At 46.0% G+C, this 19,738-nt stretch overlaps 1 protein-coding gene across 2 annotated transcripts; it reads left to right on the forward strand.

Moving 5' to 3' along the window:
* The first annotated feature begins 7,578 nt into the window (after positions 1–7,578).
* On the forward strand, positions 7,579–14,908 carry SLITRK5 (SLIT and NTRK like family member 5). Of its 2 annotated transcripts, none has more exons than XM_042460961.1 (2): positions 7,579–7,597; positions 9,966–14,908. In XM_042460961.1, the coding sequence occupies exon 2, from the start codon at positions 9,974–9,976 to the stop codon at positions 12,860–12,862; it is 2,889 nt and encodes a 962-aa protein (XP_042316895.1). In that variant the 5' UTR covers positions 7,579–7,597; positions 9,966–9,973; the 3' UTR covers positions 12,863–14,908. The 2 variants fall into 2 exon arrangements, with proteins under 2 accessions (XP_042316895.1, XP_042316894.1); XM_042460960.1 differs by lacking the exon at positions 7,579–7,597 and adding an exon at positions 8,609–8,687.
* The last annotated feature ends 4,830 nt before the right edge of the window (positions 14,909–19,738 follow it).

Genomic DNA, 19,738 nt, shown 5'->3' on the forward strand with positions numbered 1-19,738 from the left:
CCCTTCCATTAGAAAAATGAATGGTGCTTGCTGCTGCACCGCCGCACCCAAGCACCATTATAATGGTGGCACTTAGTCTGGACCCCCCCCCCTCCTAAAATCCTGGCTACGTCCCTGTCCACAGTACTGCTGCTTTGTGACCAAGATGCCAGAGAGTAAGGTAGTCAGCAAGCAGGCTAAGAGAAAATGGGAACAGGGTTGGTCAAATTGACTATCTTTCAATATAGAGTAGAATAACATTCCAGGGTCCCATTAGGTCTCCATTCCATACCCAGAAGCAGTGACAGCTAGTGGCTCCCATGTCAGCGAGAACTGAATGTAGATTTTGACTAGCATTAAAGGAGGTCTCCAAGGTGCCAGGTCTGTTAAGGAACAGGTTTCAGCCTGAATATCCTTAAGGCACCAGATCTTATCTCATCTTGGTAACTATGCAGGCTCAGCACTTTCAAATAGTTGGATGGGAGACTGCCAACAAATACTGGGCACAGAAGGCTATATTTCAGAGGAAGGGATTGGCAAAACCACCTTTGAAAACCCTATGACCAAGATAACCCTATGAAATAAGTGGGGTTGCCATAAGTTGACAGGTGATGTGAAGGCACATGCATGCCTTTAAAGCTTGGAATAAAACATGGAATGGATTTACTGCCCCACTGACATGGAGCCCAGGTGTCACTGCCCAGTTGCCTTCAGCACATTGGGGGCAAAGGACAAGATAGTACCTCTTCTTCCCTAAGCCATGTACTAAAGTTGACTGAAATGATAGTTCCATTTTACTTCTATGTGGCTGAGGAGATTACATCCTCCACAGTCACAGAAGAAACAAGCCAGTTAAGGCAGCTTAACTTTAGGATCGTGATGGTGGCCTGCTTTGAGAGCAGACCAGATGGTTGCTGTGGTCCCTGGCTGATCAGGGCTCAATTGCTGCTGGAGTGGGCAGAGGCCATTGAAATCCACCAATCTGCCCTTAAGTTCTAGAGCAGGGGTTCCCAACTTGTCCTCCGAGGAGCTCTTAGGGCACCGCATGCACTTCCCAGGTGCTCTGTGGCTGCTCCAGGAAAATGAAAGAAATAAAAATTGAATGAAATTAAGGAATAAAAATCTATTCTCATATATACTCTCAAACACCATTAACTTTTAAGACATAGGGTAGTTGGCCTCTTAGAGGCTTCGCCATAGAAATAGGGGCTCTGCGAGTCAAAAAATTGGGAACTCTAGAGTATGTAAGGCCTGGTTTGGCTCAGAGATGTTCCACTGATAGTGGCATCACCACCTTCTCGCCCAGACATCTTGGAGTAGCCACAGAGAGGGCCACAGACTTTCAGTGAATGCCCAAAGTGGAGTGTAACAACCTTCCCCTTCTGTAGTTTTAGTTGAACAAGATGCATTTGTTCAGTCTCTACCAAACACTTACAGGAGACACACCCAGTTGCTTGAATAATCTGCATGTTCTCCTCCCTCCACCCAAGTCAGGCTGCATCCGCACTGCAGAAATAATCTATGGTTTAATGCTATAGGATCCTAGGAATTGTAGTTTTGTGAAACAATTAGCCTCCTCTGTCAGAGAGCTCTAGTACCACAACAAACCACAGTTCCCATAATTTCATAGCACTGAGCTATGGCAAGTAAAGTAGTGTCAAACTGAATAAGTTCTGCAGTGTGGATACATCATCACCTTTCCTGTTTAAACATTTGAAGGGATGTCATATTGAGGAGGGAATGAGCTTGTTTTCTGTTGCTCCAGAGAACAGGACCCAGAACAATGGATGCAAACTCCAGGAAAAGAGATTCCACCTCAATATTAGGAGGAACTTCCTGACAGTAAGGGCTGTTCGACAGTGGAATGCACTCCTTCCTCGGAGTGTAATGGAATCTCCTTCCTTAGAGGTCTTTAAACAGAGGCTGGATGGCCATCTGTTAGGGATCCTTTGATTGAGATTTCCTACATGGCAGAATGGGGTTGGACTGGATGACCCTTGTGGTCTCTTCCAACTCTATGATTCTATTATTCCTTGTCTTGTGTATCAAATTGGCACACAGTTCTGGGTGTCCAGGATAAAATCAATTGCAACAATGTGAGAAAGTGCCAGCTCCATCAAAAGCCCAAGTTTCTCTCTGTCTTGTCAGCCATCATGGGTTATTGAGTTCTACATCTGCACCCTAGATTCATACTTTCCTATATATATATGTCTGGTTCACTGTCATGCTGTTCCTAAATATATAAATCAACTGGGCTGCATCTTTTCAAGCTGTAATGAAACCTTGCCTAGGTTTAAAATGTGAACATGTTCTTTTTTAAAAAAATAAATAAAGGTGAAATGGAATTAAAATCTGCAAGAGAATTTTGAATGCATTGCTCTTGTACTTTAAATTCCTTGAGTCGTTCATTCTTCCAGGTCATTTTAAAAATGGCTTTGGGTGGGATCTGAGTGACATGGTGACTAGCTAAGTCATTTGCATAGATGTAATGACTCTAAAACGTAAAACTTAGACTTAAAATGACAAGCATCTTCCAGTGGACACAATTGTTTGTTCTGAATTCATGTGGAGAGATTCCACCTAAATCTCTTATGGTCAGAGCTGTGGTGGAGTCCCCTTCTTCTGAGGTTTTCAAACAGAGGCTGGATGGCCATCTGTCTGGGGTCCTTTGATTGTGTATTCCTATTCCTGCATGGAAGGGGGCTGGACTGGATGGCCGTTGGGGTCCCTTCCAACTTTATGATTCTTTGGTTTTATGGAGTTTATCACACAGGGGACAACTGGAAGTATAAACAGTGATTAACCCATGATAATCCCGTTGAGGTGAAACGTGATGAAAATGCCATTAAGCTGGGAATAACCAGTCAAGAAACAACAGCAAATTGTTCATAGGATTTCCCTGTGAATGGCTTTTTGCTGTTTCTTGGCTGGTTATTCCCTGGTTATTGACAGGAGAATGGCTCTTGTGTTAATCTCATTTTCATCACTGTTTAAAGTCCTAATCCCCCCGCCCCATGTGATAAACTCCAATGAGGATGCACTGAAGAGTAAACGTTTTGGAGATGGTGCCATATGATCAACAACCGGCATGTGTAAAGGTTTTGTGTTTGTGTGTGTGTGTAAAATAAAGATTTATTATTAAATTGCAAACATATATATATATATATATATATATATATATACTGAAATGTTTGAAATACAGTTTTTAAATGCAGCATAGGATATGTTAAGAAGCAGACCCCTTAAATCTCCGGTCTCTTCTTGCTTTTCATACAAGCAGCTTAAACACTCCTTTACCCTGGCTCTCTGTGGAAGGGTTTAGGATGGAGGCTGGATCTGGGGGAGAGATTTAAGGATTATCAACAAGCAAGTGGTTCATATTGAGGGTGGGGCTAAGATGAAGTGAAACAGGGCTGGGGGCTTTGACTAGGAAGGGGGCTGCTGCTAATGTTTTAGGTCAAAACGGTGGGGTTGCTTTTTCTGATGTTTTTTTGTAATGCTGGGGTGGTTTTTTATGCTGACATTTTCTTTTAAAATAAAAGAACACACACACAACACACACACAACAACACAAAACATCTCATATGTAACCTTTTTTTGGTGTAAAACGCAAGCATAATATGTATGTGTGTCCCTCACTCCATTGAGTACTTTTTGCAATAAATATCCCCTTGGCCTTGCCCACTGGAAAAGAAAGGAAAGGAAAGGAGAGGAGAGAGAGGAGAGGGAGGAGATGAGTAGAGAGTAGAGAGGAGAGTGAGAGTTAAGAAAAGTAAAAGGAAAAGTTAAGGGAATGTTAAGGTAAGTTTAGATTAAAGAAATAAGTAATGAATAAGGACAAGAACTTCATGGGTAAAATAGAATGCTTTTTTTTTTATTCCAGAAATTAAAGACAAAAGGAAGTCTTGTCCCTTCCCTTCAACATAACTTCACTTACATTACCAATTACAGTCCACTTCATTTTTTCGTACAATATCCATCAGACTATACAGTCAAAGTTACCTTACTGAGACCATGCAAATTTACCTTGCACCAACACATGCCATTCCATACACTTTTCACCCAGCCACCAAAATTACCAACCACCCCACCCCCCACCACCACACCCCAAGCACAAAACAACCACAACCACTTACTACTTTCCCACCCAACCCAACAACACACATCGTTCAAAAACACACCACAACCCCCCAAACAGTCCCATATGTCCCTTCCTGCAAAAACATTAACCCTTTCGTTCCACCGTCCACTGACCCCTCCATTCAACATCCTACTCCCCCCCTCAATGACCACTTACCTTTCCCCATTTCACTTTCCTATTCCAGTGCCCTGTTCCCTTGCCTTCCCGGCCCCGCCTCCCCGGTCACCCAGCCGCCTTTTCCCAACACATCAGCCCTCCTCTTCTCGTCCCAGTCCGTGTCGCCCCCTTCCCCCCGGCCCCTCATCTTCGTTCTCACTTTCCCCCCCAGGTGCCCCCAACCCTGTCATCCATACACTTTCCTTCCCAAGTTCTTTCTCCATCCCCTCCCCCCCCTTCCCCCTCCGCCGACTGGTTTCCTTAGATTTTCTTTTTTTTTTTTCTCCCTCCCCTTGTCCCCCCTTTTCCATATTTGCTATCCTTTCCTGCTATCCCCCTCGTTTTTTTGGCCGTGCCTTTGGGCCGCCAGCCGATTGCCGCCCCCGTCTACGCCTTCCTTGTTGCCTTGCCTTGTTGCCGTTGCCCTCAGTCTTCGTTTTCTTTCTTCACCGTGCCTCCCCTCGCCCTCCGCCTCCCACCCGGGAGAGGCCCGGGCAGGCCGGGCACTGCATACGCCCGCGCCGGCCCCCGGGCCTTTTCTCCTGCGCGCCGCCTCCCTCCTCCTCCCCTTCCCACCGGACGACCGCCCATTCGGCGCCTGGCCCCTTAGCCCCTTCACCTACTTGCCCAGGCCCCGCGCCCTGCGCCCCCTCCTGCCTCCCCTCCGTTCCTCTTCCGTACGCTTGGCGCGGCTCCGCCTGGGCTGCGGCGGACAGCACGCAAAGCCTCCCTCCCCCGCTGGCCCTTTGGCTTCCTCGCCCGCCCGACGGGGGCACACCCCGGGGCCCCGGGCAGTGGAGCTCCGGGCACGCCGGGGCAGGCTCTCCTCCTTATTCCTATCCCCAGCGACGCCCATCTCTCTCTCGTCTCCTCCATCTTCGCCCGCCTCCAATCCCTCCTCCCCTCCACATCCTGTTTCTTTTCCCTCTTTTCCCCTGCCCCCCCTTCCCCCTTTTCCCCCTCTCCCTTTTTTTTTGCACTCCCCCCCCCCTTTCCCATACCTTCTCTTCCTCTCCTCCCTCCCTCTCTTCCATCCTTCTTTTTTTTCCTTTGTTTGTCCTTCTTTTTACATTGCTCCTTCTACCTCTCAATTCTTTCTTCTTTCCTCCCTCCCTCCCACTCCCCTTCCTTTCCTTCCTCCTCCTTCCTTTTTCTCCCCTTTTCCCCCGGTTTCTTTTTCTTCCTTTTTACGGTTTCTTCCTCCTCCCCCTCACACCCTCCTCCTCCATCCTCTGCTCCGTCGTCCTGCCCACTCCTTCCCTCCACCTTTTCTCCCTTCCCTCCCTCCTCCTCCTGCACTCCCTCCTCTTCTGCCTCCTCCCGCGCCCCATGCCCTCCTCCTTGCTGTGTCCTCCGTCCTCCTCCATCCCTCTTTTCCTCTCCAATCTCCTCACTCCTCCTTGTGCATCTTTCCTCTCGTCTTTCCTCCTCCCCATTCCCGCGCCCTCCCTCTTCTTCCTTCCTCCCTCCCTCCTCTTTCCTCCCCTTTCCTTTCCTTTCCTTTCCCATCGGAGGAAGCGCCGCACCGGCCCAGCCAGCAGCGCCTTGATAGCCTCTCCTCGCTGGGGCGCTGGAGAACCGGCTCTTTGGGGGAGGCTGAGGGGATCCCCTCCCTATTTGTTCGGGGAAGGGGGTTGCTGCCTTGTTTATGCCTGGCGGGGCGCCCCCCTTGGAGCCCCCAGGCGGAGGAAGCTGGACGCCGGCGGCCTCGGGAGGCAGAGGAGGCGGAGGAGGAGGAGGAGGCGAGGCAGAGGCGGCGAGGAAGACGCGTCGGCCGGGCTCCTCTTCTTCGCGGGGCCCGGCCGGGCCCCCAGCCCGTAACTACCATGTTCCCGAAGCCCGCGGGAGGAGAGAGAAGAAAGCGGGAGGCTTAAGGGAAGGGCCTCCTCGCCCGCGGGGCTCTGGGCCCCAAGGCTTCCCCCCGGCGGACAAGGAGGCCAAGGAGGGATGCTCTGAGGAAGAGGAGGAGGCGGAAGAAGAAGGGGAGGCTGCGCCTTGAAACCTTGATGCTCCCCGCCGCCGTGGACCCCGGCCAAAGTTTGCCCCTCTTCCAATGGCAAGCGGTGAGTAGTAGCCACCCACAGACAGAGCAGCCCTGCTCGGCATCTGTGTGTTTTGTGTTTTGTGTGGTGTTGTTTTATGGGGGGGGGAGACTGTGTGGCAGCTTTCCATCCTGTGACTGCAGGCAGCAAGGGACTGGGCACCCCTTTCTACCTCCCCCAACACACAGCCCCCATCTTTCCCCCTCTTTCCTGCACCCCTCAGAAAACATGCAGCCGCAGCAAGATTTACCCCCCCCTTTTTTTTCCAACCCACCCCTCCACCTCCTCTGCTTTGTTCTCTCTCCTCGCAAATGACACCCCGGTGCTTGCCGTCGCCCCCACTTCCTGCCTTTCCCCCGCATCTTCCCACCCCTTCCGCCCCCCCCCTTGGCGCCTCTTCCCTCCCCCCACCATCCCCCCCCCCCGTTTGCCCTCCCCCCCCTCTGACCCGATCCAGCAACAGCCCCCCCCCTTCCTGCCTCTTTCATCCCTCCCCCGTCCCCCGAGTATCCCTCTCCTTTGCATCCGCCCAGTTCCTTCCCCTTTCTGCCCCAGTCCTTCCCCACCCCTCTCTTTCTCAGCCAAGTCCCCCCCCCCCCCAAATATACTTACGGCCCGTCCTCCGAGCACACAACACCCCGCGCTTCCCTCTTTTCTTTCCTCTCTCTCCACACAGCCCCTCCTCCAGCTCCCCCCTCGGGAGAGCCTCTCTCCATCCTTTCCCTCCTTCCCCTCTCTCTCCCCTCTTTCGTTTCTTTCTTCTCTCTCTTCCCTTCTTCTCCCTCCCTTTTCATCATCCTGGTCTCTCTAGCCCCAAGGCACTTTCAGCCCCCTCCCTCCCTCCCTCCTCTCTCTCTCCTCTCCGCTCCTCTCTTGGTGTTTTAAGGGGAAGACCCCCTGTGCTCAAACGGGAGGGCAGCCCCTCCTTTTCACTGTGTGTGGTTTCCATCTTCTTTCGAGGGGGGGACCCTTCTAACCCAGCCAGGGATTGTGTGTTGTGTGGTGGGTTGTGTGTGGTGTGTTGGGGGAGCTTCTAAGCCAGTAGGCAAACCTCCCCTCCCCTTCCTTCCTTTTCATTCCTTCCTTTCACTTCCCCCCTCTTCCCCTCCCTTGCCCTTTTCCCCTCTCCCTCCCCCCTCCCTTTTCCCTTCTCCCCCTTTTGCCAGGGCGGTTTCCACACCAACACCCCCCCCCCCAAAAAAGGGACCCAATACCACCGCCCGTTTGTGGGCAGCCTTGCAAGGCACCAGCGCCGGGGCCCCCGGAGATTTCAGCCTCAGTAAGTAGCAAGCGCGGTTTGCAGGGGGGGGGAGAGCAGAGATCACCATGTGTGTGTGTGTGTGTGGTCCTCCTTGTTCCCTCCTTCCTTCCGATTTCCAGCCCTTGGGTTTTTCAAGGAGAAATTTGGAGGGGGGCCCTCTGTTTTAGTGCTTTAGTGGGGTAATCTGTCCTGGGGGGAAATCATATTCATGCCCTCCCCCGAAAAATGGAGAAAGAGATGACAGTGGGGAGGGAAGAGAGCTGTGTGAGTGTGAGAGTGTGCTTCAAAGGCACGTTGCAGCCTCCCTGCCTTCCTTTTCTCTCTCGCCTTTGCAGCCCAGCCTCTGGGTGCCCCCTCCAACTTTATTCGCCTCGCCTCCTGCCCCAGCTCTGAAATAAAGCTTTCTTTCAAATAATAAAAAAATAAAAGCCAAAGGATACACACGTACACACACACACTCTCTCTCTCTCACACACACACACACACACAATTGGGTGAGCTGTCAAGTTTCTCTCCGGGGGAAGAGGCAGTCGGTGGCTGGTGGGCATTTGTGTTAAAAGAAGGGGGATTGCGGGGCTCTCCTCCTTGCTTCCTTCCAGCCAGAGTGAGATGAGGATGAGGATGAATGGTATCATTTGGATCCGACGATGGAGAGGAAGGACTTCTTCGCCCCGAGACCTGGCTGGCTTCTGCTGCAAAATGCTCCGGTGCCAGAGCGCCGCTTGCGAGCCCTGAGCCTCTCAAGCGCCTGCCTTTGGGCTGAGGGGCTTCTTCCTTCCTGCCTCCCTTCCCAGGGTCCTTGCAGGGAGGAATAGGAGGGGATCGGGTTGGGGTTTCTCGAGGGAGAAGGAGGAGGAGGTGGGGATCTGTAAAGGCAGGGTTTGAGGGGCTGGATGGGGGCTATCCCCCCCCTACACACACACTCCTCTTTCAGGGATGGAGAGCTGGTGCTGGGGAGCCTTGGCAGGGAAGGGGAAGGAAGTCTAGAGCTCCCGGACTTAGCGATGCTAAGGGAACCCCCCTCCCTCTTTTTTGGCTACCTCCCTTGCAATGCGCTAAGGCAGGGCTGCCGGAGGCTGCGGGGACAATCCTCAGGTCCAGGTTTGGGGTGAGTGGCTTAAAAAGGGGCTCTGTGTGTGTGTGTGTGTGTGTGTGTGTGTGTGTGTGTGTGAGAGAGAGAGAGAGATCCAGTACCTCCGTTTTGCACGATTGCCTTTTGGGCCAGTGCCCTTGCGAAAAGAACCCATTTGCCAGTCCAGAAGGCGAGCAGAGCGGATGACTCTTGGAAGAAAAGAAGAGCTGCTTCTCATAGGGATCCCTCATTAGTCCTTCCGTGGCTAAGAATATTATATTCACAGAACTATACATAGTGTGTGTGCGTGTGTGTGTGTATGTATATATGCACAGGATTATACATTGTGTGTGTATCTATATATGTGTGTAGCGAATTACATGGCTGGAGAATTCCAGCACTTTTGGTATCCCCTTCTCTAGCATTAGTATTCGTATTCGTAGCATTAGTATTAAATGCTGGTTGCTCTTTTGCAGAAGCTTGTAAAGCAGAACTGTTTTGGGAATCAAATATTCAGATGGATTCACCCATTTCTCGGCGTTGAATTGTTGCGCTGTGTGTGTGTGTGTGTGTGTGTGTGTGTGTGTGTTATGGGGGTGATTGGCACAAAGATAACTAATGTTGCTGCCATGTAAAAGAAATAGGACCATTCTTTCTCTAGACCCCTGCAATGGCATGTCAAAGAATAGTACAGTATTTAAAAAAACATCAATCCTTACCTCCTCGCAGGAGAGCAAAAAAATGGGGGAAGACCTTCCTTTGCAGGTCGCTGTTCATTCAGAAGGTTCTGAAAAAAAGGAGAAAAGAAAGAAAGAAAGAAAGAAAGAAAGAGGGAAGGGAGGGGGGCTGTGTGAGAGTAATAGGTGAGGTTGAAAGCCTTGTAAAATGGTGCTTCTGTTCTCTGAAATTAGACCCAAGTAACTAAACGGACAGCCATTTTATGTATATTTATGAGCTGTGTGTGTGTGTGTGTGTGTGTGTGTGTAGAGTGGGGACAGAGAAAAGCAGACTGAAAAAAATAAAGGAAAGAGATTGAAAGGCAATCATAGGCTTACAAATAGAAACGGTTTGGATGTGTGAACCTACTCACAATTGAGGAACATGTTCTTAAAAACCAAACCAAGATGCAGTCATTATTTAACAGCAGTTCCTTGATGATCTTTCCATCCAAACTCTGGCAACCAGAAGGGGATGGAATTTCTTTGAGCATGCCCTTTCCCGTGTGTTTTGACTCCTCTAGTGTTGTTGTGATTAGGCTTCATCCCTCACACTGTCATGATGGTGTTTCTGTCTCTCTCTTCTGGCTCTCCGCAGGAGATAACATGTATGCTTGCTGCTCTACGGTGACTCTGGAGCAGGATCTCAACAGGAAAATGCATATCTGGATGGTGCAAACCATAGCCTTCGCTTTAACATCTCTAGTCCTGGCGTGGGCAGAGAGCATTGAATATTATGGGGAGATCTGTGACAACAAATGCCCTTGTGAGGAAAAGGATGGCATCTTGACGGTGAGCTGTGAGAACCGAGGGATCATCAACCTCTCTGAGATTAGCCCTCCAAAATTCTCCGTTTACCATCTCCTGCTGTTTGGCAATCTCCTCAACAGACTCTATCCCAACCAGTTTGTCAATTACAGCGGGGCCTCAATTTTGCATTTGGGTGGTAATGACATCCAAGACATTGAAACAGGAGCCTTTCATGGACTGAGAGGCTTGAGGAGGCTGCATTTGAACAACAACAAGCTTGAAGTACTGAGGGATGACACTTTTGTGGGCTTGGAGAGCTTGGAGTACCTCCAAGTTGATTACAATTACATCAGTGCTATCGAACCCAACACTTTCAGCAAGCTACACCTGCTGCAGGTGCTAATTCTGAATGACAACCTCCTCTCTTCATTGCCTAACAATCTGTTTCGATTTGTGCCCTTGACACATCTCGATCTGAGGGGCAATCGGTTGAAGTTACTACCTTATCTGGGCCTCCTGCAGCACATGGATAAGGTTGTGGAGTTGCAGCTGGAGGAGAACCCATGGAACTGCTCCTGTGAGCTAATAGCTCTCAAGGATTGGTTGGACAGCATCTCCTATTCAGCCCTGGTAGGGGATGTGGTTTGTGAAACCCCTTTCCGCTTGCATGGGAGGGATTTGGATGAGGTTTCCAAGCAGGAGCTTTGCCCAAGGAGACTCATCTCAGACTATGAGATGAGACCACAGACACCACTTAGCACCACAGGGTATTTTCATACCACACCAGCCTCTGTAAATTCAGTGGCTACATCTTCCTCTGCTGTTTACAAACCACCCTTAAAGCCCAAAGGGACCCGCCAACCCAACAAGTCCAGGGTGCGTCCCACCTCCCGTTTGCCCTCCAAGGATCTGGGATACAGCAATTATGGACCCAGCATTGCTTACCAGACCAAATCCCCGGTGCCTTTGGAGTGTCCTACAGCTTGCACTTGCAACCTTCAAATCTCTGATTTGGGCCTCAATGTCAACTGCCAAGAGAGGAAGATAGAGAGTATCTCAGAACTTCAACCCAAGCCGTACAACCCTAAGAAAATGTATTTGACTGAGAACTACATTGCCCTGGTGCGCAGGTCAGATTTCCTGGATGCTACTGGCTTGGATTTGCTCCACCTAGGCAATAACCGTATTTCAGTCATTCAAGACCGGGCCTTTGGGGATCTTACTAACTTGCGGAGGCTGTACCTGAATGGAAACCGGATTGAGAAACTGAACCCAGAGCTTTTTTATGGACTTCAGAGTTTGCAGTACCTCTTTCTGCAATATAATGTGATCCGGGAGATTGAGTCAGGCACTTTTGATCCTGTACCCAATTTACAGCTCTTGTTTCTCAACAACAACCTGCTGAGATCTTTACCCGTGGGCATTTTTTCTGGCTTAACTCTCTATAGATTAAATCTGAGGAGCAACCATTTCTCCTACCTTCCTGTTAGTGGGGTGCTTGACCAGCTGAAATCCCTGCTGCAGATAGATCTTCATGAGAATCCATGGGATTGTACATGTGATGTGGTGGGCATGAAGTTATGGCTTGAACAACTCAACACAGGAGTCCTTGTGGATCAGGTAATCTGTGAATCCCCTAAAAAATTTGCTGAGAATTACATGAGGAACATCAAAGCAGAGCTGCTATGTCCAGACTACTCTGACATCATTGTTTCCACACCCACTCCATCATCCATGCAGGGACCATCAAGGACCACTCCCTTCTCCATCTCTGGGCAGTTCAATAGCACCTTGGAAGGGGAGGACTCAGCATCGCCTTCTGGTGGCTCTTCCTCCTCTTCTTCTTCCACGGTGCCTTTGTCGGTGCTGATCCTCAGCCTGCTGCTGGTCTTTATCATGTCTGTATTTGTGGCTGCAGGCCTCTTCGTGCTGGTTATGAAGCGTAGGAAGAAAGTCCAAGGAGACCATGCCAGCACCAACAACTCAGATGTGAGCTCCTTCAACATGCAGTACAGTGTCTACACGGGTGGGGGAGCCCCCCATTCTCACCCCCATGCCCATCACCAGCAGCATCCACAGCATCTTCACCGTGGAGGAGGAGGAGGAGGTGTTCCAGCTTTGCCTAAGGTGAAAACGCCTGCAGGACACGTCTATGAGTACATCCCTCACCCTTTAGGCCACATGTGCAAGAATCCAATCTACCGCTCCAGAGAGGGCAATGCAGGCGAGGATTACAAAGATCTTCATGAGCTCAAGGTGACCTACAGCAACCATCACCTTCAACCCCAACCCCCACCACCCCCACCAGCCTTGGGGCAGCCTCCAGTGACTCCAGGGGTCCAAGAGGAGACACTCCGGAGCCCCACGTACAGTGTGAGCACCATCGAGCCTCGGGATGAGTTACTTTCCCCTGTTCAAGATGCTGATTGTTTTTACAGGGGCATTTTGGAGCCCGACAAACATCCTTCTTCCACCTTGGGGGGCAGTAGCCTTCCTGAGTACCCTAAATTCCCCCCTACTGCCTACACCTACTCCCCTAACTATGACCTTAGACGCCCCCCTCATCCCTATTTGCATCCCGGCCCAGGGGACAGTAGGCTCCGGGAGGCAGTGCTCTATACCCCACCAAGCACTGTTTATGTAGAGCCCAACAGGAACGAATACCTGGAGCTAAAAGCAAAGCTAAATGCAGAGCCGGACTACCTCGAAGTGTTGGAAAAACAGACCACATTCAGTCAGTTCTGAGACCTCCTCCTCTCCTCCCATCCTCCTCTCCTATCGCATTTGTATTTAACAACCATACACAATGAAACACAATGTTGATCTGCTCCCTTCCATATCCTTTTCCTCCCCAACCTGCCTTTGCTTCATTTTCTTGGAAGGTGAAGTGCCTTGGCACAAGAATTTCCAGCTTCGGGGAAAGTTACCAAAAGGGTGTGCTGATTCCATAGTTAGAGATTGCTTTGTTTGTTTGTTTGTTTTTCTTTTCCCCCTCCCTCCCTTTCTGTCTTCTACAGCTATCAGGAACCAACTGATTGAGTGAAATAGGCACAGAATTTGCTCGCCTTTTAATGCTATGTGTTGTGCTAGAGGAGGCATTGGGTTGTGTGGAAAAGACAAAGAAAACAAGGTTCCCCTATGGCTGGATGTCAAAGAGATCATAGGAATCACGTAATCCCTTTCTTTTATGTTGGATATGCATAGCTGACCATCTTGTGTTTGTTTGCTTTTCCCCACCATCACCTTGGTTGAAAAGTGCAGGGCACCAAATTCCCCTTTTAGCCATGGATCAGTTTACATGGCTTTTGGGGAGGGGAGGGGGCAAGATTAGCACACCCTGACTTTAATACAAGATTGTTTGTTCTTTCCCTTCCCTTTTTTTAAGAAAAAGAAAAAAAAAGAAAGAAATGAAAACCAAGGATGTATTTGTATGTTTCTGGACTTTTGAATTAAAAATCAATATTATGATCTTTCAGAGGATCACCATAGATGTGGACAAATCAATAAAGAGTTCAGAGATATATGATCCATAATTGATTGGTAAAAATAACTTATTGAAATATATACAAAAATATTTTATTGTAGCTCCTATTTTTATATACACAGTAGCATTTCTTTCACCGTCAGGGTCCAGTTCTCCAGAACAGAAGAGACTGTAGGGTCTCCTTATGCATTATCGGGGATTTTGGTCTTTAGATTTAGAGTTAAAATGGGACAAAACAGGTGTTTAGAAACATATGTCATACAGCTATACTGGAAACAGTCAGCAAGGATTGACTATGCTTCTCTGTGGTATGTACATTTGGTGGCATATGTCGGTTTGTTGCTGTATTACCTGAGAAACAGCTATAGAGCTGGTGATTTGAGTAAACATCCTACAAACACTTAAGGTGCTATCCTGCACACAGATAAGCTCCTGTTCTCATAAACAGGGACTTAAGCATCATAACTGAGCACAGAATTGAAGCCTTGTGCATATGTGGAACCTTAGCTGAAAGGTTCTACGTGTTTCTGTGTTTGGTGGAACAATGTTCCTTTTCAGCCATAATACTGGAAGTCTGTCCCCCACCCAGTGCAGATGACCTTTCTAGCTGAGGGCCAGAGGCTGTGATTTGTTCAGAACCATTCGGCTGCATTCCCAGGTCCCCCCCCCCCAATGCTTCAAACTGCTCTGGAGAATGTCATGAATCAGTGAAATTGTTAGCCATCATGACCAAAATCTAACAGACAATCCAAGGTTAAGATGAAATTAAAAATGGGTCAGGGAGAAAAATAGATGCATATGATATATTTTGTTGTTTCTGTTGTTCACGGCATCCTTCTGCCAGGGTGACTAATTGGACTAATTAGTGAGGGACATGTAGAAATTTTCTGTCCGAGCCCAGGTGGTGGAGTTGGTTTATAGTCATAAGTCAGCCCAAATATCTTAGTTTGACAATTGCTGTAGCCAATTTTGGACTGTTCACTCAACTAGAATCTCTGTTGTGGAGATCCATGTATGTACTGGTACCTGCAAAGGCCAAATGACAGACTGTGTAAGTCTATGTAAGTGGTATCAATTCCTATGCCCTCTTGGTTAGCCGGCACAGGCCAAGAGATCCATAAATACAACATTACTGTAAGATGGGACAGGTTGTGATCTCATATGTATCCCAGCACATGTATTTTTTTAATTAGTTTATGAATAAACACTTGATAACAATTTCAAATGGAACGAAATGAAGTAGTCTTTACGTGAAGTTCAGTGTTTTAATCCTAGTGCCATATGTTGCTCTTGAGCAAAATTTTGTTCCTCCTACTTCTTAGAGAGATCACAGATTTAACATCACTAAACTGTTGATGATAATTTTCTTTAAGGTGTTTTACAAAGTAGCTGTATTTAACCAATGCAATGGTACCTCACCTACAACAGACATATGTAGACTTGTATATGGTATTCTGTTTTGCCTTTAACTTACATTCCCTTTCTGTAGTTTTCATTTTGTACATGAACTTGGGGTAAGTAACATTTTTCATGTGGATTCTTAGCCGTGTGTCATTTCAGGCCTTTTATTTTGAGGAAAGATGAATTGACTTGTTGGATGTATTTCCCAAAAAGAAAGGCAGAGAAGGAACCAAGCCTCTATCTGGCCTTTCTTACATATGCAAAGCATATCATTTTTTCTTCATATATATATATATATATATATATAGATAGAGAGAGAGAGAGAGAGAGAGAGAGAGAGAGAGAGATATTATATATTGTGTATTTCTTTTGCATTTTCAGACTAAATGTCTGCTTCTTTCTCAACCCTCATCCCATTTTTCTCACAGAAAGAAATAAACCATGCGATGGAGGAATATTTAGGGAAATGAATCTGGTTTAAAATATAACTGTGGAAATATTTTTGCTTCTTCTCTATGAAAATTATCAGAGGGCTAAAATTCAGTTTTATTAATATTCAGAAAAGTTTTTGCAACCTAGTGATTTGGGTTTTGGTGTCAATTAGCAGCAAATAGCAGTGAAAAATCATATGAAAGCCTTTTTTTGGTTGAGTGACTGAAGATAACAATACATAGATAATTTAACCTCAGATAATAAGGGCTATGAGGTTTTAGAGGTATTAGATGACAGCTGTGTAGTGTGCATTTGAATTTTGATGTTTTGCATTGTCTAACCTTAATCATTGAAAATTTAACATTAGAATAGACTGGGAAAGAGAATTATTTTTATTTTATTTATTTTTAGTATAGGGCTTGTTTGCTCTTTAAAAATATTTATTAATTTATTCATTGCCTTAAGTTCATGCATGGTATATATTTGGATCCAAATTATGGGGTGATAAGTATGGATGCAGATATCTATGTAACTCCTGTGATGGCTTCAATCATCTTTAGGTTGCCATCTCTTTCTGGCAGGACTCCTGCAGCCTTAATAGCTAGTTGCATGAAGGGTAAAAATTCAAGGCGAGCACCTTTCCTCAATGCTGCCTATCATGTAGCGCTTAGCAGCTAAGGCTTGCCAGAAAAATTGTAATTATCATATTTATAGCTTGGTCCCATCACATGGGGACTTACTGACTCACCATGAGTCAGTGAGTATTATAATTTTCTAAGAGCACTAAATGTCAGTAGGAAGGAAGTTCACGTGTGATGCGAATGTTGCCATGTAAATTGCTTTTGAACAGGTTTTCTGAATATGTCTGGATCTTTTAACCAGAGCTATGAATGTGTCATTGAGGTACCCATTGTCAGGCACTGGGAGGACAAGCTCAAATGATTCAGATTACAGGATCTATGTATCCTTTGATCTCAAGGTTTGTGGATTATTTAAAAAAAAAAAACAAGTAAGGGTGTGTCTTATATTTGAACCAAGGAGTTTTTTGTTAAAGGTACAGGTAAAGGTAGTCCCTTGACGTGAATGTCTAGTCGTAACGGACTGTAGGAGTGGTGCTCATCTCCGTTACGAAGCTGAAGAGCCAGAATTGTCCAAGGATTACTCCGGTGGTCATGTGTCCAGCATGACTACACTGAACGCTGTTACCTTCCCACTGAAGTGGTGCCTACTTACTTGCATTTGCATGCTTTTGAACTGCTAGGTTGAGTTTTTTTGTTACAAAATCATAAAATGGAAATGATCACTCTGTTGATCATGAACTCATGACAAGTCAGGGGAAGGGGGAGGGGAGGGAAGGATTGTGCCCGCAGGCCCTCAAATTCTATGCTAGGATGGGAAAGGTCTTGTTCTTTGGATGTTGTACTGCATCTTCCTTTAACCCATAGCCAGTGTTGAGGGCTGATGAGAGTTGTAGTTTAGCAAGACCTGGAGAACCAGACGTTCCCCATCCCTGTCCTATACATTTAGCAGTAATGTGAAAACAATGCAGTTCTATTTATATACAACTACATATGTGTGGCCTTTCATATTGTTGGGAACCCTGCAGGTTTCCTGGTCATGTGGATGAGCAAATATAGTTGGCACAAAATTATGTCTTAAGGACTATGTGAATGTATCTTCATGTACTCCTACACATTTACCAGGTACTGAGTTGAGGGATCAAAAGCACTGAGTGGCATACAAAATGAATTAACTTGTAGAGACACCCATCTCACTATGGAATGTCTTTACTCCAGGGCTCCAGTGTGTGGCAGTTGTGTCCCAAGCAAATTGGTAGTTGTTTGCTTTGATACTTCCCTGCCAGCAATCCCCCCCCCCACTTGTGTACTACAGTAACCTGGCTAGATTTGGATACTATGTAGTTTCACTTGGATGAGTGAGCCAGTTGAAAGCAAAATGTCTTGATTGATTTTGCCCTCCCCTTACCCTCATCCCATCAGCCTAGTTGGTGGTCCATTTCCTTAATTCAATATACTATGAACAGTGTACTTTGATGTTCTACTATGAGGAATTTCTTCTTCATATGAGTAAATTTGTAATAAAAATAAGTGAATAATAGACCAATGTAAGAAATGGATTTATATTTAAAATAAATTGGCTTCTCTGCATAACCTTGTTCATGGTATAGCTGAAACTTACTTCAACACCATGGCAGGAGAATGTCTTTTAGACATTCTTTCATTTATTCATGTTTCTGATTTATGCTCTGACTTTCTCTGAAAACTGGGATTCAAGGTGCATTGCCTTTACTTAAAGGAGAAAAGGAAAACACACAGACACACACACGCACAAATCCCACCCCAAATTAGCAAAACAAAATTAAACAAGGTATTATATTTAAATGCTATTGAATTAAGAAGAATTTGAAAGCACATTAATTAAGAAAAAGGTTTGGCATCTAATTGTGAAGAGTTCCATCTTCTACCACATCTGAGGCCATGTGGCACACATAGCTCCTATACTCTAGCATTTGGCTCCTGTTTACTCATGGTACAGCCTAGCAGCTGCTGCAATCCACTCCCGTCCCCAACATCTGCAACCAGAGGTGTTCACATCACTGCATCTAATGGCAGGACTAGGTCTGATCCCATTTGGCTGAATGATCCTTTGGCAAGCACATAATTATCCAACATACAAATTGTACTGGCTTGAACTTGTCAGAATTGTATCTTTAAAGTAGTTGTACAACCAAAACAATTTATTATTTACTTAAGGAGTTTTATCACACTCTGCAGCCTAAACACTTCTCAGAATAGACAACAAATGTCATTTTAAAAAAAAATCCCACCCCAAATTTTACAGTGTCAAAGATATAAGAAAATGTTTTAAGGAGGGTGCAGGTTCAGTGTTTTCAGCTGACATATTGCTAAGGTACAAAGAAATATTTCAGGAACTGATTTAATCCCTGAACAATCTAAGTTGGTGGTATTCTTGTCTTATAGACTGAAATGTGCATTTGGAAAGAGTATAATTTGAAGTCCAGTGTGGAAATGGTTTAAAAATAGCAATATCAGAATCTATCTATCTAGTTTGATTAAACTGGCTTGGAGACAATTTACTATGTAGTGTGAACTGGGCTGTTTGAAACATTTTTCAAAGCTACAAAGAATCATAGAATCATAAAGTTGGAAGAGACCACAAGAGCCATCCAGTCCAACCCCATTATGCCATGCAGGAACTCTCAATCAAAGCATCCCCGACAGATGGCCATCCAGTCTCTGCTTAAAGACCTCCAAGGAAGGAGACTCCACTACACTCTGAGAAAGAGTGTCCCACTGTTGAACAACCCTTACTGTCAGGAAGTTCCTCTGAATGTTGAGGTGGAATCTTTTTCCCTGTAGCTTGTATCCATTGGGGGCAAATCAACAAAAGGGTGATTGTATGAGGTATTTGTGGATAAAATACTTGAACTCCTGATTAGCATTAGTATTTTTAAAAGATACCAAAACTACAAATCTCTTAGCAACACAACAGCTATGTCTCCTTTTAAACTGGAATAGGGTGCAATCCTATATCCATAATCTTATGCTCACATGTCACATTAGAGTAGAGTTATATAAAACTGTGTTATATATAGAATGTGTTATTACACACTCATTTTGCCCATCACTTTGTTTCTGTCTTCTGTTTTATATCGAGAGCTGCAAACATTTATTCCTTTAATCAGTTGAGAAATCAAGCAGAGTTTTAATTGATTCAGTCATAGCAGCATTGGTGGAGGCAAATATTAATTAATGGGGCTGAGTGTTAAGGGCATGCCTGTCTAATTTTTTGGAGTCTATTTTTGCTTCTAATATAAAATGAGAAGAAGAAGAAATTAAAGAATTCCTATCTGAGATAACTTTTGTTAATTAAATTGCTTGTTATCTTATGCTTCCTTCAGTATCTCAAAAAGACACCCATGTTGACATTTTGATATCATGTAGGTATATTTAAGTTTCATTGATTAATTAGTTTCAAAGACTGATGAATTAATCAAATGGGTGCCTTTACTTTGTCAACAGTTCTGGTTTTTATTGAGGCTATTCTGTAAGATGCTGATCTAGAGCTGATGAAAAGGGGGTGAAATTGAGCACTAATTCTCATGAAGACATTCTGAAAACTTTACAGGGAACCATTGTTTTTGTTTGTTTTGTTTTGTTATTTGGTTTTTTTTCCCTTTCTTTTTCTCAAACTCCCTTGTGAAAGGACCTCAAATATACTAAAATAATAATGCTATCTATCTATGTATTTTCCTTTAGAAG

Source organism: Sceloporus undulatus, chromosome 3 (genome assembly GCF_019175285.1).
Source record: "Sceloporus undulatus isolate JIND9_A2432 ecotype Alabama chromosome 3, SceUnd_v1.1, whole genome shotgun sequence".
Classification (NCBI taxonomy): Eukaryota; Metazoa; Chordata; class Lepidosauria; order Squamata; family Phrynosomatidae; genus Sceloporus; species Sceloporus undulatus.

Bases quoted from the DNA above. Each gene is read 5' to 3' on its own strand.
- SLITRK5 (XM_042460961.1), top strand. From the start codon at position 9,974: ATGTATGCTTGCTGCTCTACGGTGACTCTGGAGCAGGATCTCAACAGG.